Here is a 22,949-nt window from a genome sequence, read left to right as displayed (position 1 = left end):
CTTCCTGAGAGCTTTAACAAGATCCAAGGGGTGAAGAGCCTTCTCCACACGGTGCGTTGGAGTGGGGCAAAGAGATGGAAGTATGATATCCTCATTGAGGTGGAAGGAAGACACGACCTTTGGGAGGAAAGTAGGGGACGGTCTGAGAACCACCTTGTCCCGGTGGAACGTAAGGAACGGCGTCTGACAGGAAAGAGCAGCCAACTCCGAAACTTGTCTGATCGAGGTAATAGTGACGAGAAAGGCCACCTTCCAAGAAAGGAGAGGTAGAGAGATGTCCTGCAACAGCTTGAAGGGAGATTCCTGCAGGACACCTAGGACCAGATTAAGGTCCCAAGCTTTGTAGGGAGGCACCACGTGAGAGACTCCCTGAAAGAATGTTCTGACCTGAGGTTTGGAAGCAATTTTTCGTTGGAAAAGGACTGACAAGGTCAAGACCTGCCCTTTAAGGGAACTCGGCGAAAGCCCCAAGTGCAGACCGGATTGGAGGAAATCCAGGAGGATAGGGATGTTGAAAACCATCAGAGGGCGACCTCTGCTTCTGTACCAATCAAAGAAGATCCTCCAGGTCCGATGGTAGATGCGCGATGACACCGGCTTTTGGGCATTGATGAAGGTGGAAACTACCTCATGGGAAAAACCCGCTTGAGTCAGAACCCAGGATTCAACGGCCAAGCCGTCAAACACAGGGCCCCTGAGTTCTGGTGGTAGATCGGGCCCTGAGAAAGTAGATCTGGACGATCTGGTAGGCGCCAAGGAACGTCTGCGATGAGCTGGACCAGCTCTGCTTACCACGCTCGGTGGGGCCAATCCGGGGTGATGAGAATTACCGGGACACCCTCTGCCCTGATCTTCCTGATGACTCTGGGAAGCAGGGGCAGGGGGGAAACAGGTAAGGAAGGCAAAACTGACTCCAAGGAAGGACTAGCGCGTCCACCCCGATTGCTCTGGGATCCCGGGACCGGGCCACAAACTGAGGTACCTTGGCATTGAACCAGGAAGCCATCAAGTCTACGTCCGGAGTACCCCAACGAAGGCAGATTTGTTGGAATACGTCCTGATGGAGAGACCACTCTCCTGAGGCAAGGCCTTGCCGGCTGAGGAAATCCGTGGCCCAATTCTCCACTCCTGGAATGTGAGCGGCCGATATGACCGAGTGATTGTGTTCGGCCCAGCGAAGGATGTGCTCTACCTCGCGCATTGCAGCTCTGCTGCGGGTGCTCCCCTGATGATTTATATAAGCCACAGCTGAGCTGTGGCATTGTCTGACTGGATACGGATGGGGCGGCCTGCTAGGAGATGATGGAACCGCTTTCGGGACAGCCGAATCGCACGTATCTCCAGGATATTGATTGGAAGACGAGACTCGTGATGAGTCCAGGTTCCCTGTGCAGTGTGATGGCGAAAGACCGCTCCCCAGCCTAGGAGGCTGGCATTGGTAGTGACCACCAGCCAATGGACTGGGAGGAAGGACCTCCCTTGGAGAAGAGAGGATCGGAGCATCCACCATTGGAGTGCTTGACCCGAGGGGAGAGAGGACACAATCGGTCAAGGGAAAACGGGCTCCCGTCCCATGCGTCCAGCAGAGCGTGCTGGAGGGGACGGAGGTGTAGTTGCGCAAATGGAATCGCCTCCATTGGGGCCATCATCTTCCCGAGAATCCTCATGCCGAAACGGATGGAAGAGGGGGACAGCTGAAGAAGCTTCCACACCCCCTGTTGAAGAGCCAGGACCTTGACCCGAGGAAGAAGCACCAACCCTAGGAAGGTGTCCAGGGTCATGCCCAGGAAGGAAATCCGTTGAGCTGGAACAGGAGATTACTTTTAAATCGATCAACCAGTCCAGCCGAGAAAGAGTATCCAAGGAAATGCATACGCACTCCTCGCAGGCTTGGAAGTATGGGCCTTTGACCAGTAAGTCGTCTAGGTAGGGAAGCACGACTAGACCCCGAGAATGCAGAATGGCCATGACCGTCGCAATGACTTTTGTGAAAACTCTGGGGGTGGTGGCGAGGCCGAAAGGCAAGGCCGTGAACTGAAAATGTTCCTCTCCGATGGCGAAGCGGAGAAACCTTTGATGAGGTGGGAAGATTGGGATGTGGAGGTACGCATCCCGGATGTCGATGGATCCTAAGAATTCGCCATGTTCCATTGAGGCAATGACGGAACGGAGAGATTCCATCCTGAAATTACGGACTTTGACAAATCTGTTCAAGAGCTTTAGGTCCAGGATGAGCCTTACTGTTCCATCCTTTTTGGGGACCATAAACAGATTTGAATAAAAACCGCAGAATCTTTCATCCTCTGGGACAGGGACAATCACTCTGTCTTGTCGGAGCGACTGGATGGCCTGGGAAAAAGCTCGAGCGTGCACTCCCGCTTCGGGAGGGCGGGAAGCGAAAAACCGGGTTGGAGGGAGAGAGGAAAAATCGATACTGTAACCGGAGGACACCAGATCCATGACCCACTCGTCGTGAACGACTGCGAGCCAGGCATGACGAAACAAGAGAAGGCGTCTGCCATCCTTTGCTGGTGTCGTCCGGACGAGATTGCAAGTCATTTAGAAGAAGATGGTTGGGGTCTGGACCCCCTGGACCTAGACTGTGTGGAGCGGCCCCTTCAGGAATGGTTGGGCCTGTATGAAGCCTGAGGGCTTATGTCTCTGCCGGCACGGCGCCCCGAACCAGGGGAACGGGCTGAGGAATGCCATGCGTAAGTTCCACGATAGGGCCGAAAACGAGCCTGTGGTTGTCGTCGGAACGGTTGCCTGAATCTCTGCTGGGGAAGGGAAGTACTTTTTCCCCCCGTAGCGTCTGAAATCAGTTTGTCCAGCTTTTCACCAAAAATACGGCCGCTGAGATATGGCAGAGACGTGAGGGACTTTTTAGATACGGAGTCAGCTCGCCAGTTCCTCAGGCATAGCGCTCTCCTAATCGCCACAGCATTTGAAGCCGTAAGTGCAGAGCAGTTCGCCGCGTCCAGGGAAGCTTTTACTAAGTAATCGTCAAAGGAAATTTGATTTGCTAGCTCCGCTATGTCAGAAGGAAGGTCACTGTTATGCAGAGAGTCTGCCCAACAAGTCACGGCTTTGGCTACCTAGGTAGCAGTGAAGGAGGGAAAGAGTGCCGAGCCTGAAGCCTCAAAAGTTGAACGGGCAAGACTGTCAACTAGGCGGTCTGTGGGATCTTTGATAGAAGATCCATCTGGTACGGATAGGATACTTTTAGAGGACAAACGTGAGACAGGAGGATCCACAGGAAGGGATTCTGTCCATTGTTTTCGGTGATCAGGAGAAAAAGGATATTTGGACTCCAGAGATCTCTGGCCCTGAAAGCGTTTGTCTGGACGCTCCCTATGTTGCTGGACTATGTCCTGGAACTCCGGGTGATTGGCAAACACCCTGTGAGTACGTTTTGTCCTTTTGAAGGACACCGAATTATCCGTACTGGAGGTCGCCGGTTCCTCATCAACCTGAAGGGACTGGTTGATGGCCTCAATGAGACTATCTATAGTGCTCTGATCTAGAGGCCCATCAGACTCAGGATCAGAGTCCTGGTCGGAAGAGGTGCCTGGGGAGCGAGAGCGGGAAGCGGAGCTAACGAATGCCGAGGCACCAGAGGGCCTGGGGGACGAGCTACGGACGTGCTTCCTAGATGGCCGCTTGTGCTTAGAATGAGAGCGGCCCCTGCAGGCTGAAGATTCTGCAGCCATAGGGGAAGCTTCCTGAATAGGCGGATTAGTGGTCCTGCTCCTGGTTAGATCCTGGAGTGACTCAATAGCTTTAGTCGAAGAAGCCATAGATGGCGAAAGTGACAAAGCCCACTCAGGGGGACTGGTCACCGCGGGCTCGTTTGCGGCGGGGGACTCCGGAGCGCATTTAGGGGCACAAGCACTACAGAGCGGAGAAGTATGCCCGCTTGGTAGTGCAGCCTGACAGGAGGTGCAAGAAGTGAAGAACACTGTATGTGTTTTTGCGGACTTTTTGTGTTTAGGCAGAGACATGTTGTCTGTTAACCTCCGTGCAGGGCTGTGGGGCACCCTCAGCATGCAGCGCACCTACCCAGGTCCTGTGTCCAGATGCCGCACTGAGACCGGGGGAAGAAGGTGGCGTTGAGGCTCCTCGTCCCAAGATGGCCGCCCAGAGTTTGGGGGGGCGCTTCTCGCAGTGTGCGAGAAGCGCTGAACCTGTGGGTGGGCCGTCACGCGTGACGCGCGCTGTGGGCGGAACGCGGCCTAGCTGAGGCCGAAGCCGGGGACTAAATTAGCGGTGCCCGGCCGCAAGATGCAGCCGAGCCCGCGGTGCGCTCGGGAGCCCCCCACCCCACCCCAGTAGACTTACCGCTTAAGATCCTCTTCAGGTGGGGTATGGGGGGAGATGCAGTCAACCTCGATCCACCGCCCTCTTGAGGAGGTGGAGAGGGACTGGGAAGCTCCTTGCAGCTCCGCTGTTCTTCAGTGGTGGAGCAGAGGGAGGGCTGCCGGACTGTGCCTATGGAAGGTGGCCTCTGTGTATCCTAAGGGTTCGCTCCCCTAGGATTTCACAGGGCTAGTCCTCGGCCGTACATCCCACGTCGCAGGAGAGGGTACGGGGAGTAAACTCGCCGTGCTCGCCTGTTGATGTTTCGGGGGAGATCGGCCCCCTTAAAAGGGTCTGTCGCCCCTTTCATCCTCTTGCGCAAAGTTAAAATATAAAAATAAAAATAAGAACGTTTGGAAAAAACAGACGCAGTGTGCCTCCTACGGACACTAAGCAAGAACTGGTATTATCCGGAGCCAGTGGGCGGTGTATACTGCAGAGGAGGAGCTAACCCTTTTTGTATTTACTTAGTGTGAGCCTCCTAGTGGCAGCAGCATACACCCACGGTCCTGTGTCCCCCAATGTGGCGATGGAGAAAATGATGGTAATCCTAATTGACCTAAAACGGGAAAGGTTTATTCTGATTTCATGTCAGATTTTGAGAAAAACATGCAGACGTGTCTTTTTAAAAAGTGGATGTAAACTTCAACTGTAAGTGGTCACACATGCTCACTACTATCTCCATTCACACAGGGAACTTTATGAGTCCCGATTTTCATGATGAAGGGGGGTCCCAGTTGTCAGCTCCACCGCCATTATTCTTTTCTCATCTAACTTGTTGACAGAGCATAATTATTTATATTTTTTAAAGCATAAAACACCTTTAATGCAAAGTGGACTCAAAATCTGAAATAAAATTCCGCACACCGATGTCTTATAATAAAAAAAAACTTTATAAATTACACAACAAAAAATGGAATACTAAACAACCCAGATAAAAATTGCAAGACAGTAATGTATTCCAAAGCGACCTGCAAAACAGAACACATTCATACTACGAAGCACAGCATGATAAATGAGGTGTTATATATTAAACAAGCGTACAAAAACGTACTAAAAAAAAAACAAAAATCTCTGTTCCACATTTACAGCCTATATACAATTATTTTTCCCCTGCACGAATATAATAAAAAAAATATCTGCTTCCTTTTACCAGAACTGGCCATATATATTATTATTATTATTATTGACAAAGAAATGTTTATTTTTATTTTTTACATATCGCCCCCTAGTGGTGGGAATAGGAAATTGAGAGGTTTTTGGGTGGCGAACATCAAAACAGTGCTTTGTAACAGAAATAAAAATAAAGGAAACTTAAAATTTTTTTAGGGAATGTTCCAAATGGTCCTGGTTGTGCGGGGTTCCTCATCTCGGCATCAGAAGGTGTGAACAGTGCCAAGGATGTCGCGTCTACAGATGCCTGCAAGAATGGGTGCACAATCAGTAGTGTGCATGCATCATAAATAAGGCGGAAATGAGGGGCTCCGGACAAACCCTTCAATGCTGCTGTGAAACAGTAAGGCCTTGTTCACACTTTGCGGATTTTGGTGCGTATTTTTCCGCTGCGGATTTGGAAAAACCGCAGTGCAAAACCGCTGCGGTTTTCACTGCGGATTTTCCTGCGGTTTCTTCTGCGGGTTTTCAACAGCACTTTCCTATTGGTGCATGTTGAAAACCGCTGCGGAATCCGCAGAAAGAAGTGACATGCTCCTTCTTTTTTTCCGCAGCAATTCCGTGCGTTTTTTTCCGGGATTTTCCGCAATGTGGGCACAGCGGTTTTTGTTTTCCATAGGGTAACATTGTACTGTACCCTGCATGGAAAACTGCTGTGGATCCGCAGCGTCAAAACCGCTGCGGATCCGCAGCAAAAACCGCAAAGTGTGAACATAGCCTTAAGGTGCTGCAGACAAAAATATAAAAGAAACAGGACATGCTCACAGTAAAGGTGCTGCAGACAGAAATATAAAATAAACAAGACATGGACTATAAAAATCTTTTTCAATATTCAAAAGAAATACTCTGCATATACATCTTTTCAGTTATTAAAAATATATTTTTAGAAATTCTATGAGATTTATTATTTTAGACATAAAATCTCTATTAAGTAGTTGCTGGTTATCATTTTTCTCATCTCAAAACGTCCCACGTGGTTGCGCCAAGACTGTGGTCCGCCATCTTTTTATGTTGCATTCTCTCTCATGAAAGGTTTCCTGGATAGATACAAAAGATATATATTATATATAAATCAGTCAGTATCACGCGATACGGCAAATGTAACAATTGTTCTGACATTTTAGTCTCCCTTTTAATTTTTTTTCCTCCTCTTCTTCTTCCAAAAGCCACAACTTATTAAATTTTTCATTGACATAGTCAAGTGAAGGCATGGGATTTATTTTTTTTTTTTTTTTGTGGGACGATTTCTAGATTTGAATGACACCATTCACGTTACCATATAATGTATTGGAAAAAAAAAATCCTAGTGGGGCAAAATGGTGGAAAAAAATTTAAAAAAAAAATAAAATTGCATAATGAATTCCAAAAAAACAAAACTAAAAATAAAATGGCACATCCAAAAATGAAAAAAAAAAACGACACTATTCCCCAGGTCAGTACAATTCCAAACTTATTTTATTATTATTATTATTATTATTATTTTGGTGCCTTCAAATTAAAAGTTGTAAAAAATAAATAAATAAATTGTCTTGTGTCGGCATTTTCTAGAATTCATAGAATTTTTATTTTTCCGTTGATGGAGCTATGTGAGGAGCTGCAGCTTTTATTGGCACCATTTTGGGGTGCCTGCAATATTTTTGTTGCCTTTTTAAGGACAGCAACCCAAATAAACGTCAATTCTGGCATTATAGGGGTTTTTTTCTGCTTAGTGTTTAACTTACGAGTTCAATTATTGTATACTTTGATAGTTCAGGCTTTTGCGGACATTGTGATAGAACAAGATACAGATAAGATGCTTCTATCATTCCTTTATTTTTGGATGAGTGAAAGGGGGCAATTCAAATTTATTTTTTTTTTGTTACTTTTTTCCCCTATAGGGGCATTGAACCTGCAGAATTGCTTGTTATATATACTGAAATACTTAGACCAATGACTTGCTCTTTTTTAACCACAAAGGCAAAAAAAGAGAATTCTGTTAGCAGGAACCAAGAAGGAAATACATGGTTCATAGGGGAAGAGTTTAAAGGACGGCACTAGGTCAGCTGACACCTGTGTCGCGGTGATTAAATATAAAAGGCCTGGCCAAGAAGAGGCCGCCAAGTGAAGCGACAGTTGGTCCTACTGCAGCTCCAGCAGCCGTGGGTACCAGTAAAGCCCAGACTTAGACGACGATGGTCAAGCACCAAGGACCCGAATTACACTGGTCAAGGCTGACAGATGACGTTGGTCAACAGCCTAGGACTAGCCCCCATCAATACTGACTGAGGTGACACTCGACGGTGGTCAGGTACCGAAGAAGCCCTGGGGATAACTGGCCAGAGACCCGAACCTGGGCAGGAGGACAAGGGAGACGTGTGGGACGGGCCGCTATTTTGAGCAGACACATTGTTTCGGTGTGGGCAGAGGAGAACCTGCAGATGAAATGGGGTCTGACTGACGCTGAAGTGCCCCAGAAAGCGTTATTAGACTTTATCAGGGCCCGTAAAGTTGCAAGGGTGTTATAGAGACTGTTTCTGCTAAATACGGCGTTTGTCCTCTTCCTGCTTAGACCAAGGTTGGATTGTAAACTCTGAACTGGTCTAATCTCGAGGAGATATCTCTTGTCATGTACTAACCAACATATCTCTATGCATGTAATTGCCCGTAAATGATACTGTGAATATTGTTCTTAAATAAAGTAGACTGTTGATCCCGCCTGTCGTCTCCACTGTTGTGTTCAGATCCCTTGCATGACATTTGGTGTAATCACAGGATGCAACAATCTAGTGCAGAAAGAGTGGATCAATCTGAAACCGGACCCACCAATGGAGGCATTCCCTTCAAATCTATGCTCAGCAATATACAAAAATTTACAGGTGACAATGTAATGATGAACGTCTGGGTTGAAGGTCTGAGAAGTATGTTAGGTATGTACCCTATCACACCTGCCTTACAGAGTTAGCCTTGTTGAATTTGGATGGAGAGCCTGACAGACAGTCATGTTAGGCAACCACTAGAGCGTGATACGGTAGATAAAGTGATCAACTTTTAGAAGACATTCACTGACACATCACCGATTTTAAATAATTTACACACTCTCCTCTTTCTTTGGGTTCAGCGAGAGGGAGAGAGTTACTCAATTCGTGAACACTCTGCAGGAGGTAACGGCCCAGATCACCAAGAAACAATATGGCGGCCAAGGTGCCCTGAATGAAGCTTTGAGAGATCAGTTGGTTGCAGGCCTGAGAGACACTTACATGAGGCAGGCCCTGAAAGAACGTTTACGCTACAATCCCAACATGAGCTTCCTCGAGGTCGGAGCAGAAGCTAATGTCCAAGAACAAGAGGCCCCGACTGTGGCTGGTATGGTCCAAAGTCAAGAAGTAACCGCCTCTGGGGTGCTCGATGCTGAACCAGACTGGGCCCATGAATTACAGCAGAAAATGCGAGAAATTAGAGGAGAACTACGGAGCATGAAAGAAGCCCTTGCTGCTACCCTGGAATCGAATCCCATACTCCGGAGTGACTTAAGGCAGGAAATGTGAGATATTAGAGGAGAGATACGGAGAATAACAAAAACCCAAGCAGCTACCCCGGAATCGAATCCCAACAATATATAACAATTCTGCAGACATGTAAGATGATTAAATCAGTGTGGCCTGGGGGTGTAGCTATAGGGGATGCACACGCAATTAGACCCTGGATACTCAATGCCACAAGATAGGTGTGTGGCCCCATAGGCATCACAGCTCCTTTTAAAGTCTTGGTATAGGAGCACCATTCACATCTTACTGGGAGATCTGCAGACACGCACTTGGAATAACCTTCGTTATAGTGATTCTCATGAATCCCCTCCCCCCAATTACGACATATTCTGACATGCCTAGGATTGCATTCTGTACATCATTTCTTAATTTTATTGGGTTAAAAACTGGAGCAAATCACTTAAGGTTCACTTACATTTTTCTTGTCCAAATGGGAGGTTTTAGGATTCCAGCCTGTTAATGAAAAGTGACAAGGCTGATTATCTTCTACAGTAAAAGTTTGGCACAAACGTTTTGCCCAGTGGGCTAAAAAGGTGCGAGAACAAGACTTGTGCCAGTATGGCCAATACTTATCTCCTCGGTCTCTGACATTCTGGAACTTCCTCCAGGGGCACTCTCTTCACCTTAAGTACTCTGTCCTGTCTAGGCCCGTTACCTGTGAGCCGTACCGCTAGGATTCCTGACCCAAGACCAATCTCCTATCGATCGCCTCTCTCTCTTACTCTCCGCTAGGCTCTCGCTATCCTCTGTCTCCGCTCTCATTACGGACACCATCGTCATGCAGCACTGCTCACAACATACCTGCACACTCTGAGCCTTTTCTGATGTCCGAAACGGAATCTGTCCCTTCAGCTTAGCCATTCCCACAACTCTCACTTTCCCTACTGTCAAACAACACACATTAACACCATTAATGTATAGCACAGTTCACATTACGGAAACACATTTGTTGACCATGGGGGAAACGTGGGCAACATGTCCATCTCCTTACATCAGTTTTTCATGTACAAGTTTTATTTGTGTTCTTCATGGATATAACGTGTACTCGTTATAGTCTAAGGTGCTGTTCACATGTTCTTGTATTTTTGTGGGCAGAGTGGTCCGCACAAGATCTCGGAGACATGTGCGATTTTGGTACAAGTTTCGGATCAATCTCTGCAATGCAAGTCTATGGGTCCGTAAGGGAAAAAAAATATCAGCAGTCTGCTGCCATGTGTGTGCTGTCCTTTTTTCAAGGACTGTTTGATTGGAGAGGCTTGAAAAAACTCTTTTTTTTTCAAAATAAGAAAAACTGATGCAATTATTATTGTAAAAAAATCTGATAAATCTAATCAAAAACACTGATTATTTTCTCATCTGCAAAAATCGGTCTGACGTCTGAATGAGGCCTTATGGACTGTTGTTTGGAGCCTGTTCACATCATGCTTCACTTATCTCTGGAAACTCCTGTGGTTTCCTCAGCCTCCATTGATATCATGTTTTCGACCTGCTGTATCATCTGCTCTCTGTTTGTCTTTACTCCTGGCTCTGTGGCTTCCACTAATTTACTAGCCTGTTGTCCAGGTCCTCACTGTTCCACGTGGCTTCTGGCAAGTCCAGTGTGCTGTGCCATCACCTTTTGTCATATGGTCACCCTAACTGGAATGTACCCGTCATGTTGACAAGAAGCATCAAGGATCGCACCTTGTATATTATGTCAGAGATTACATTACATTCAAAATTAAAGGGCAACTTTACACCCTGTGGTCTGATCAACAAGTCAGTAAATACTGGAGTTAACGGGGTTGTCTCCTTTTAGAACCCTGCCCAAGTCCAGCGTAAGTCATGGTGACCGCTCCTAGTATCTGCTGTTTGCAGTACTCACGTCACATTGACGGTGCTGCAGGCAGCTGAGCTCTGCAGCTCTGCTAATGTTGATGTCACAAGCCGATCAGCCGCTTCTAGCAGAGTCGGCGGAGCTACACCGTTTCTGTGGCTCCAAACACCTGTGGATATCACATGGAGACCCACGAATGGTTGAGATAGGAATACCGCTTTTAGATGGCCATATGTATTAGACTGGCTAAAGTATATGGGAGCCTCTAGAAAGTCTAGAATGAGTGATCAGGCAGTTGGTTTCAATATGCCCCATCCTTTCAAGATGAGCTACCGCTAGAGTTTTCTGGCAGCAGCTTACTCCTTTATCACTTATTTAATCACAGTCGGCCATGCATACTAGTAATAATACTTGTAGTAAAAGTGAGGTCTTACTATGACCTCATAAGACGCAGAATTATATAACAGCTTTTTCCAAAAATGCAAAATGACTTCTACCTTAAATAAACATTCCAATTTGATTTCTTCACATTGAATAGATTTCTTCCAGTTTTTGCTCGATGCTTTTCCTCCGTATTTTTCAAAAGTGATTACTGAAAATTTCTTCTCTTCGCAACGAATGCACAGATCTTTGGCCGAGTCTACAATTATAACGAGACATAGGATGGATGAAATCCTAGTACGTACATAGACATCTACGTCCAGCAATAATTCCATATACTGAAGTTAAATAGGATCTATCACCAGATTTCACATTACAAACTGCCTGCTATATTAAAGACGTGTTTTAGACCCAATGAGGCAGGTGTACTCACTTTGAAAATCCAGGTAATGTCGGTGGTATGCTCTTTTAAAAAAAAAAGTTTTCCCATTTATTACAAAGAGCAACAACATGGCTAATCAGCTGCAAAATTTACATATACTACCAACATAGTGATTTTGCTACAGATTTTACTCCTTAACCCTTTCATGACATGACGATTTTCCTTTTTTTTCGTTTTTGTTTTTTCCTCACCTTTTTCCCAGAGCCTTAACTTTTCAATTTTTTGGTCAATATAGCTATATGAGGGCTTGCTTTTTTGCAGAGCGAGTTGTACTTTTGAATAACACCATTCATTCTGCCAAACAGTGTACTGGAAAACGAGAAAAAAAAATTCCAAGTGCAGTGAAATTGCAAAAATATTTTTTTTTTTTAGTTTCTTATTTACCATGTTCACTATATGGTAAAACTGACCTAACAGTATGATTCCTTAGGTCAGTTCGAGTACACAGATAACAAACATGTATAGTTTTTTGTTATTTAAGTGGTGGAAAAAAAATTCAAGAACTTGTAAAGAAAAAAAAAAATTGGGGGGCTTTTATTGCCATTTTCTGAGACTCGCTGTAATGTTTTCATTTTTCAGGATCTGGGGCTGGGTGAAGGCTTATTTTTTGCGCTCCGTGCCTGATGTTTTTACTGATACCATTTTGGGGTAGATATGATGTTTTGATCGCCTCTTATTACATTTTATTGCAATGTTGCGGCGGTCAAAAACCAGTTATTCTGGCATTTTGATTTTTTTCTCGTTACGCCATTTACCAATCAGATTAATTTACCGTATATACTTGAGTATAAGCCGACCCGAGTATAAGCCGAGACCCCTAATTTTGCCACAAAAAACTGGGAAAACTTAATGACTCGAGTATAAGCCTAGGGTGGAAAATGCAGCAGCTACTGATAAATGTCAAAAATACAAATAGATACCAATAAAAGTAAAATTAATTGAGACATCAGTAGGTTAAGTGTTTTTGAATATCCATATTGAATCAGGAGCCCCATATAATGCTCCATACAGTTTATGATGGGCCCCATAAGATGCTCCATATTAAAATATCCCCCATATAATGCTGCACAAATGCTGATTATGGCCCCATAAGATGTTCTATACAGACATTTGCCCCATATAATGCTGCACAAACGTTGATAATGGCCCCATAAGATGCTCCATAAAGATATTTGCCCCATATAAAGCTGCACAAACATTGATTATGGCCCCATAAGATGCTCCATGTAGATATTTGCCCCATATGCTGTTGCTGCGATTAAAAAAAAAAATCACATACTCACCTCTCGTCGCTCAGGCCCCCGTCACTTGCTATATTCACCTGCACCGACGTTCAGGCAGAGGGCGGCGCGCACACTAATCGCGTCATCGCGCGCCCTCTGACCTGAGCGTCAGTGCAGAGGACGGGGAAGACGCAGCAGCGGCCGGCGGCGGTGGAATGGGGAGCAGGTGACTATCGCACACTGCGTTATACTCACCTGCTCCTGGCGCGGTCCCTGGTTCCCCAGCAGCTTCTTCCTGTATTGAGCGGTCACATGGTACCACTCATTACAGTAATGAATATGCAGCTCCACCCCTATGGGAGTGGAGTGGGATCCATATTCATTACTGTAATGAGCGGTACCATGTGACCACTCAATACAGGGAGAAGGTGCCGGGGAACCAGGGACCACGCCAGGAGCAGGTGAGTATTATTACACAGCTGCCGCTCCCCCTCCCCTGCCGAACCCTGGGTATGACTCGCGTAAAAGCCGAGAGGGGCAATTTCAGCCTAAAAAAATGGGTTGAAATTCTCGTATATACGGTAACTTTATATTTTGATTGAGCTTTTATGAATGCAGTGTTACCAAATATGTGTATTTTTTTTAATTATTTTATTTTTAATGGGGCAAAAGGGGGTGATTGGAACTTTTGTGTTAATTTCCTTTCATATTTAATTTTTCTTTTACTGAATTTTATAGTCCCCTTAGGGGACTTGAAGCTATGATTGTCTGATCCCTTGCGCTATACATAGCAGTGCACTGCTACATACAGCAGAAATCTCCTATGAACGTCAGCCACAAGCTGACATTCACAGAAGGACCGTAATGACAGGCACGGGGATCTTCAGCAGATCTCGGACTGTCTTGGAAACCCATCGGCACCCCGCGATTGCATGTAAATGCTGCTGTGAGAGATTGACAGCAGAATTTAACAACACGGCTCCACCCGCAGCTGTTAAAGGCACACAACAGTCGATTAAATCAGGTGCGGAGAAAGATGCGGGCTTGGCAGGGATGTGACGTATGTTTACGTCATATGTCGTGAAGGGGTTAATGAAGTCTACCCAAAGAAGTCACAGGTAATGCGGATTTTCCATGCAGAAAAATTCTACCGTATATACGGTACATAAGAATTTAAATACAGTGGGGCAAAAAAGTATTTAGTCAGTCAGCAATAGTGCAAGTTCCACCACTTAAAAAGATGAGAGGCGTCTGTAATTTACATCATAGGTAGACCTCAACTATGGGAGACAAACTGAGAAAAAAAAATCCAGAAAATCACATTGTCTGTTTTTTTATCATTTTATTTGCATATTATGGTGGAAAATAAGTATTTGGTCAGAAACAAAATTTCATCTCAATACTTTGTAATACATCCTTTGTTGGCAATGACAGAGGTCAAACATTTTCTGTAAGTCTTCACAAGGTTGCCACACACTGTTGTTGGTATGTTGGCCCATTCCTCCATGCAGATCTCCTCTAGAGCAGTGATGTTTTTGGCTTTTCGCTTGGCAACACGGACTTTCAACTCCCTCCAAAGGTTTTCTATAGGGTTGAGATCTGGAGACTGGCTAGGCCACTCCAGGACCTTGAAATGCTTCTTACGAAGCCACTCCTTCGTTGCCCTGGCGGTGTGCTTTGGATCATTGTCATGTTGAAAGACCCAGCCACATTTCATCTTCAATGCCCTTGCTGATGGAAGGAGGTTTGCACTCAAAATCTCACGATACATGGCCCCATTCATTCTTTCATGTACCCGGATCAGTCGTCCTGGCCCCTTTGCAGAGAAACAGCCCCAAAGCATGATGTTTCCACCACCATGCTTTACAGTAGGTATGGTGTTTGATGAATGCAACTCAGTATTCTTTTTCCTCCAAACACGACAAGTTGTGTTTCTACCAAACAGTTCCAGTTTGGTTTCATCAGACCATAGGACATTCTCCCAAAACTCCTCTGGATCATCCAAATGCTCTCTAGCAAACTTCAGACGGGCCCGGACATGTACTGGCTTAAGCAGTGGGACACGTCTGGCACTGCAGGATCTGAGTCCATGGTGGCGTAGTGTGTTACTTATGGTAGGCCTTGTTACATTGGTCCCAGCTCTCTGCAGTTCATTCACTAGGTCCCCCCGCGTGGTTCTGGGATTTTTGCTCACCGTTCTTGTGATCATTCTGACCCCACGGGGTGGGATTTTGCGTGGAGCCCCAGATCGAGGGAGATTATCAGTGGTCTTGAATGTCTTCCATTTTCTAATTATTGCTCCCACTGTTGATTTCTTCACTCCAAGCTGGTTGGCTATTGCAGATTCAGTCTTCCCAGCCTGGTGCAGGGCTACAATTTTGTTTCTGGTGTCCTTTGACAGCTCTTTGGTCTTCACCATAGTGGAGTTTGGAGTCAGACTGTTTGAGGGTGTGCACAGGTGTCTTTTTATACTGATAACAAGTTTAAACAGGTGCCATTACTACAGGTAATGAGTGGAGGAAAGAGGAGACTCTTAAAGAAGAAGTTACAGGTCTGTGAGAGCCAGAAATCTTGATTGTTTGTTTCTGACCAAATACTTATTTTCCACCATAATATGCAAATAAAATGATAAAAAAACAGACAATGTGATTTTCTGGATTTTTTTTTCTCAGTTTGTCTCCCATAGTTGAGGTCTACCTATGATGTAAATTACAGACGCCTCTCATCTTTTTAAGTGGTGGAACTTGCATTATTGCTGACTGACTAAATACTTTTTTGCCCCACTGTATCTCCTACTTCGCTGGTTCTGAATTACAAATGCACATATGGAAAATTGTGAAAAGCCCATAAAATACATTGCTTGATCAGAAATGTGAAAAACGGATGTCCGAATAAGGGCTTGGTGGAAAAAAAATATAGTTGGATAGCGTATACACTCACCTCCAGTCCACAGTGACTTCTTGAAGATTCCCATCTTTCCACCACACCGCACTCGAAATTTTTCATTGAAAACTTGTTTGGGGAACTCCACCTTTACCGACACAGGTTTTATCACTGGGCAATAAGAAAACGCACCATCACTTAGGATTCCATGCTGGCGCCAAAAGAGCTACATACACCTCTCTGAATTCTCTGGTGGGTGTTTTTTCATCATTTTCTTATGGGTAAATAATTTTATATTTGGAAAGATTGGACTTCTGCAAACTAGATTTTTTTTTTAAACTTTTTTATTTATTTTTGTAGTAGGAAACCCCCTTTTCCTGAGAGGCTCCAATCAAACTTATCTTTTTGTCAAAACATTTTTTTTCTCTTTCTCATACAACTGGGTATTATGACACTTTTTGTCAGATGGATGTGTCCGTGCACACTAGGAAACTGGCCGATAATTGCTGATAATGTCAGGAGAAGGCAATCGGGATTGTAATACACAGTTGTTTAAAAAAAAAAAAAAATTTAACACAAAAACCTGATTTAATTTCTAATAATACAGATTTTGATACTAGAAAAAATATTAATTAAAAATGAAAAATAGAAATCTTGCAATTTTCGCACTGGCAACTGGGGTTTTTTTTTTAGACTCTGACATTCTTTCAGGAAATTCACATGCACATTAACCACAATGAACAGACCACAACATTATCTTTTATATTGAAGCATCTAATGAGTGTGTGCAAATGCTATTGTGACATGAGGGGGAGGAGGTGAGCTGTGACATCAAATACTGTAAATAGTTGATCTTATATTGTAGAAGTCATTGTAAAAGTGCTGCAGAATAATAAATTATTATTATTGTAATACTGGCTGTGATAAGGAGACTGCTGAAAACTCTTCCAGGAAGTAAAAGTCTAAAAACATCCCAAATGCCAAAGTGAAAATTGAAAAATTACTAATTTTCTTATTTTTAATACGGATCTTGAGCGTAAAAAAAAATGGCAAAATTTGTAAAAAAAAAAAAAAAAAACATTTAAAACACAACAAACTAATTTAACAATAGTTTATTTTCTGACAACACATTCTCTTTAATAATAGGAGGTCTTGATAAGGAAAATCCATAAGTGACATGTAACAATGAGTAATATTTTCTAAATTTATGTTTATTCTGTAGTTAGAAATTAGGAACAAACCTTGTACTGCCTCATATTTGTCGTTTAGATGAATTCTGCTCTTTGTAAAGTAAGCGATGTTGGTTTGCTGGGTTTTGCTTCTTCCATGTTTGTGCCCTTTTGAGTGTTCTGGAACTTTAAGATGTAGATAAAGAATAAAATATTTCAATACTAGCACATATGATAGAATATTAGTCATTGGATCCTGATTAGAGATGAGCCAACCTTTCAAGGTTCGGTTCGTTTCGCCGAACGATTAAACGTTCAACGAACGTACATGAACGCCATTAGATTCAATGGAAAGCCAAACCAAACGTATACACAACACCTTAAGGGGTGACAAAAAGATTCCCAAACAGCTAAAATTAGGAGAAGACAGCACAAAAACTGGCATCAATTGACCCACAGTAGAAATTTGCAAATGGCGCAGCAGCAGTCAGCCATGGGACATGCATGAGGTATCAAGGTCTGGCCCAACATTTACAGCTTGGAATTTAAGTTTCAATGAGGACCTGGTGGTGAAGGGACGGTGAAAGCCTTCTTAGCTGGGAGAACTCACACCTCATGCAACAGTTCAATTTTTTTTGTTTCCTAGCCACGCTCCAGTGGCACAAACATTAGTTTCATAGACTACAATTGGTAGAAAAATGTAAGAATAGTGTGGGAAACAGCATTTAATCAGAATTATCCAGACGTATTATTTCAGTAGGCCCAGGGACATGGGCTAGAGTTGATGTGAGAATGAATATTGACTCTTATTGTCAATGAATTAATGTTCATTGGCTGCCATTTGTTGACTGGCTGCTGATTAGCTATTGTACCTGTCCTAATATTGCAGTCCAAGTAGTGGTCTACTATCTTTGGGACGCAAAGGCACATTGTTTGAATGTTTGTTAATATGTTGATGACCCATTGGTGCTCTGCAAATATGAAGGACAATCTATGTATGTTGTTTGAACACTCCAGCTGTGAGGGATGGCCTCCATCCATCGTTCCCCAAGCCTGTGGTGGAATGCCTGAATGAGAAGTTGTGACCTATAAAAAGGAGGATCCGCCTGTGTTTAGGGAGACCAGGGCCGGCCTTTGCCCTGTGCGACCTGTGCGGCCGCACAGGGCGCCAAGCAGTGGCGTAGGAAGGGGGGCGCAATGCGGGGGGCGGCACAATGCGGGGGGCGGGTCGCCGGCGGCGCAGAATTTACCTGTTCGCATGTCGGCTTCAGAAAAATGGCCGCCGCGATCTCCATCTGCGCATGCGTGGCATCCCGCGGCCATTTTCCTGAAGCCCCAGGCAGCAGAGCACTCCACCTGCGCACACGCGGCCTCAGGAAGATGGCCGCCCCCACCGATAACCAGACAGAGCAGGATCGCGGTCAGGTAAGCAGAACTTGTTTTTTTTTTTTTTTTATTGAGAGCGGCGATCGGGGGGGGGGCCCAGGGCAGAAAGCTGGACACAGGGGGGCAGAAAGCTGGACACTGGGGGGCAGAAAGCTGGACACAGGGGGGCAGAAAGCTGGACACAGGGGGGCAGAAAGCTGGACACTGGGGCAGAACGCTGGACACAGGGGGGGGGCAGAAAGCTGGACACTGGGGGGCAGAAAGCTGGACACAGGGGGGCAGAAAGGACATTGGGGCAGAACGCTGCACACGAGGGCAGAACGCTGGACACGGGGGGGCAGAACGCTGGACACTGGGGCAGAACGCTGGACACGGGGGCAGAACGCTGGACACGGGGGCAGAACGCTGGACACTGGGGCAGAACGCTGGACACTGGGGCAGAAAGCTGGATACTGGGGCAGAACGCTGGACACGGGGGCAGAACGCTGGACACGGGGGCAGAACGCTGGACACTGGGGCAGAACGCTGGACACTGGGGCAGAACGCTGGACACTGGGGCAGAAAGCTGGATACTGGGGCAGAACGCTGGACACTGGGGCAGAACGCTGGACACTGGGGCAGAACGCTGGACACTGGGGCAGAACGCTGGACACTGGGGCAGAACGCTGGACACTGGGGCAGAACGCTGGACACGGGGGCAGAACGCTGGACACGGGGGCAGAACGCTGGACACGGGGGCAGAACGCTGGACACTGGGGCAGAAAGCTGGACACTGGGGCAGAAAGCTGGACACTGGGGCAGAAAGCTGGACACTGGGGCAGAAAGCTGGACACTGGGGCAGAAAGCTGGACACGGGGCAGAAAGCTGGACACAGGGGCAGAAAGCTGGACACTGGTGCAGAATGCTGGACACTGGTGCAGAATGCTGGACACGGGCAGAATGCTTGACACAGGGGCAGAATGGAGACACGGGGCAGGATGACAGACATGGCGTCATGACTGGAGACACTGGAGGCAGGATTGGAGACAGATGGGGCAGGATGGATACGATGGAGACAGATGGGGCAGGATGGGAAGATCATATGGGGCAGGATAGATACTCATTAGGGCAGGATGGGAGAATATATGGCTGACGCCAGGAATGAGACACACGGGGGCCAGGATGGCGAATATTATTACCATAGGGGCTAATTAAGGGATATTATTACTGCAGTGATGTATTTATTTTATTTTTTGAGTACACTGTTTTAAATGGAGGGGCGGTCCTATTACTGTGTAGAGTGACACTATGTCGCCTTCTTCATGTGGTGTAATGTAGAAGTTGGGAAAATTAAGTAATGTGTTCTGCAAGTGGAACTCGAGATAACTGTGTTATTTCCTGCAGAGACGAGTCCTGGCTAGATGAAGTGATGGCGGTCTGTGCGGGATGAAAGATGAAGGACTTCACCTAGAGATGTCACTGGTGAGTCAGTGTGTTACCTATACACTGACACTATACACTGTATACTATATACTGAGGTCCTGTGTATGTCACCGGTGATCACTGTATTACCTATACACAGACGCTGCATACTAAGTACAGATCTCCTGTGTATAATGGCACTTATGGTGATAGTATTGTGGGGTTTTTTATTATTGATCAGTATTGTAGTATTCAGTCACTATGTGGTGGTAATATGTGGTCTGGTCATGATGTTGTGGTATTCGTTCCTTGTATTTGATATTATTCGATCACTGTGGTGGTAATATGTCATCTGGTCATGGTGTGGCGGTGTTTGGCCTTGCAGGCCGCCGCTCTGCACTCTGATTGGCTGTCAGCCCATATGGCTTTGGACCAAGCGTCATTTTTTCCTTTTGGTCCGCTTTAAAGCACTTTATAATTCCCGTTATTGCAATATTAGTGTTTCTTCAAGTGTTTTGCAGGGAAACACAAGTTTTCTAAGTAAACGTGTTGTTGTGAATATTAAAGAGTTATTGTTTTCTTTCAAAGTTTGGAGGGGGGGGGGGGCGCCGTCCTGCAGTCTCGCACAGGGCGCCTTTTGGGCTAAGTCCGGCCCTGAGGGAGACTCTACATTATAGTAACCATGTCATCATGGCTCCAGCTGAAGAAATACAGTGCTGCTTCATTGACCATCACTGAACCCTCAAAGAGGATTAGAGAATCTAGGTTGGGACAATCAAGTCACCTGGCCTCGTACATCAATGGGCTGTCAGATTCCTAAGCTTGTCGTTTTCTTCTCTCTGTGGGGGCTGGCCAAAATCAGGGAGCCACTGGTGGGGGTAGCCTGCCTTGGAAGCAGCTCTAATCATGGTGAGTCCGCAGAAGCAGTCAGCCATGGGCCAAGCATGAGGTAAAAGGCTCTAGCCCAGCATTTACAGCTTGGAATTTAAGTTTTAATGAGAACCTGGTGGTTAAGGGAGTGATGTAAGCCTTCTTAGCTGGGAGCCCTGATACCTCATACAAAACCTCCATTTTTTTTTAATTCCAGCCACACTCAGATGGCACAAACATCAGACTACTATTGGTAGAAACACTTAAGGAAAGTAACACAAGTAAGCGACTGATCAATTGACCCACAATAGAACCTTTTATAATGGCACAGAAGCAGTCAGCCATGGGCCATGCATGAGGTATCAGAGTCTGGGACAGCATTTACAGCTCTGAATTGAAGTTTCAATTAAGACATAGTGGCTAATGGAGCGGTGTAAGCCTTCTTTGCTGGGAGCCCAGATACCTCCATGCAGCAGCTCAATTTTTGTATTCCCAGCCGGACTCAGGTGGCACAAAAATCAGCTAGATAGAGCACTAGTGTTAGAAAAATTTAAGGATATTAACACTTGTAGTTGACTAAAAGTAAGTGCAGGCCTGCCTGTCAGGGATTCCAACTTACACAGGAAACCCACCAGATGGAGACCCAACTTGGAGTCTCCACTTTTCAAAGAATAGTTTGTAACATCATCAGCAGTAGCAACAGCAGGCACAGAAGACACCACAATGATGGCACAGACTGCAATAACTCAAGAGCAATACATGACACTAAAAACGACAACAATGCCAAGTGTGCACAATCTGCAACTGCAGTGCAAAAGTCATTGGAGATCCACAGAGTCGGAACATTGCTAATCAAACGGTTTACCGGTAGGTCGAAAGACCTCTGTAGCAACGCAAGTCGATGACCTGTGAGGTGCCATCGTTGGAAGTTAGCACACAGCGACTGTGCTTTCTGCAGCAGCGCATCCAGGCCGGGATAGTTGCTGTACCACCAGGATGAGAGGATGTGAGCCATGCAAGGCATGCGTGTAAGGTTGCCACGGTGTAGGGCCGCCACCAAGTTTGCACCGTTATCACAAACGTGATGGGCTGAGAGATGACGAAGGTCACGCGAAATGCACGTAGGGGTCACATGTGCGACGTGCAGCAGGATTATGGGTAAGAATCATTGACTTAATGTGATTTTTAGTGGAAGCCATGGGCTAACAGTATTAGTATTACATGCTACTATATGTCACATTGACCACATTATATCTGACATGTTTATCCTTATTATCACTATGTGAATTTGGAGTACACTTGAAGCACTGTCTCTTTATTAGTAATGATAGATGGTCTTACTTTATCTTACTCTGTTGTGCTTTCTGTCTGCATGTGAATTGCTGCACCTGAGTCTTTGTCTTGTAAAAAACCTCTGTTATGATATGATTATGTTACATGTTATTTCGGGGCCTTATATTTATTAGTTAAATAAACTATTGTGATTTTACTTCTTCTTGGATACTGTTGGAAGGCATGTCTGATTAAGGGAGAGGTTTAGGGCACAGGTGGAGGCCCTAGAGGAGATGGAGGAGGCAAAAGCAGTGGAGGAGCTGTTAGATACAGAGGTTTGTCTTGCAGGCCTGGGTATTCAAAGACTTGTGGAACAGCCCCTTGACCGCCTGCCCTCACAGCCACCAGAGTCACCCAGTGCCCAGTCAGTGAGATGTAATGCCCCTGCCCATGTTTGCTCATTCTGGTGTCAGTTGTGTAATGCACCCTGGCAGACATATTTTTTTAGGGAATGGGTGATGTCAGCGAAATGCTCATGTAGCATAGGCACAGCTTTCTTAAAGAAGTAATGGCGACTAGGCAACTGGTACTGGGGGACTGAGACAGCCATCAACTTTCTGAAACCGTCTGTATCCACCAGGCGGAAAGGCAGCATTTCCGTGGCCAACAGATTAGAGATGGAGGAGTTCAAGCTCAGCTTTGGCATGTGTAGGAGGAAACACCACAACTGTGGGACCGAGGGCTGGCTGCTGTGCTGAGAGAGGGCAGAGTACGGAGAACCGGACAACCAGCTGGACTATGAATGAGGTGCAGGCGGAGATGTTCTCGTGGATTGAGAAAGATGTGTTGTGCTAGGTGACACAAAAGCAGCAGTCATGTCTACTTCCATAACAGCTGACCAGCTCTCAGTCACACCGACTGTGGTGGGTAAACAATTATAGTTTTTGTGGTCAGAGACCTGTGTGAGAAGACTTGAAATGGTGACGAGGAGGAAGAAGCAGCAGATGGGGTGTCGATGGGATGGCTGGTGGTTGGCAAGTCCTGCTAGTCCGC

At 45.7% G+C, this 22,949-nt stretch overlaps 1 protein-coding gene across 2 annotated transcripts in view; it reads right to left on the bottom strand.

Annotated features, from left to right (window-relative positions):
• Positions 1 to 5,228: 5,228 nt before the first annotated feature.
• LOC143793269 (uncharacterized) overlaps positions 5,229 to 22,949 on the bottom strand; it is a 78,724-nt gene continuing 61,003 nt past the window's right edge. For both annotated transcript variants that reach the window (XM_077280095.1, XM_077280096.1), the window contains 5 exons: positions 17,040 to 17,153; positions 15,856 to 15,969; positions 11,367 to 11,509; positions 9,469 to 9,506; positions 5,229 to 6,566 (listed from right to left, as the gene is read on the bottom strand). In XM_077280095.1, the coding sequence (XP_077136210.1) occupies positions 6,536 to 6,566; positions 9,469 to 9,506; positions 11,367 to 11,509; positions 15,856 to 15,969; positions 17,040 to 17,153 (440 nt within the window). In that variant the 3' untranslated portion in view covers positions 5,229 to 6,535. The remainder of the gene's footprint in view (positions 6,567 to 9,468; positions 9,507 to 11,366; positions 11,510 to 15,855; positions 15,970 to 17,039; positions 17,154 to 22,949) is intronic.

The sequence above is a fragment of the Ranitomeya variabilis genome, chromosome 1 (genome assembly GCF_051348905.1).
Source record: "Ranitomeya variabilis isolate aRanVar5 chromosome 1, aRanVar5.hap1, whole genome shotgun sequence".
Lineage (NCBI taxonomy): Eukaryota > Metazoa > Chordata > Amphibia > Anura > Dendrobatidae > Ranitomeya > Ranitomeya variabilis.
Note: the sequence above shows the minus strand (reverse complement) of the source record. Positions and strands in the feature narration are given on the sequence as shown.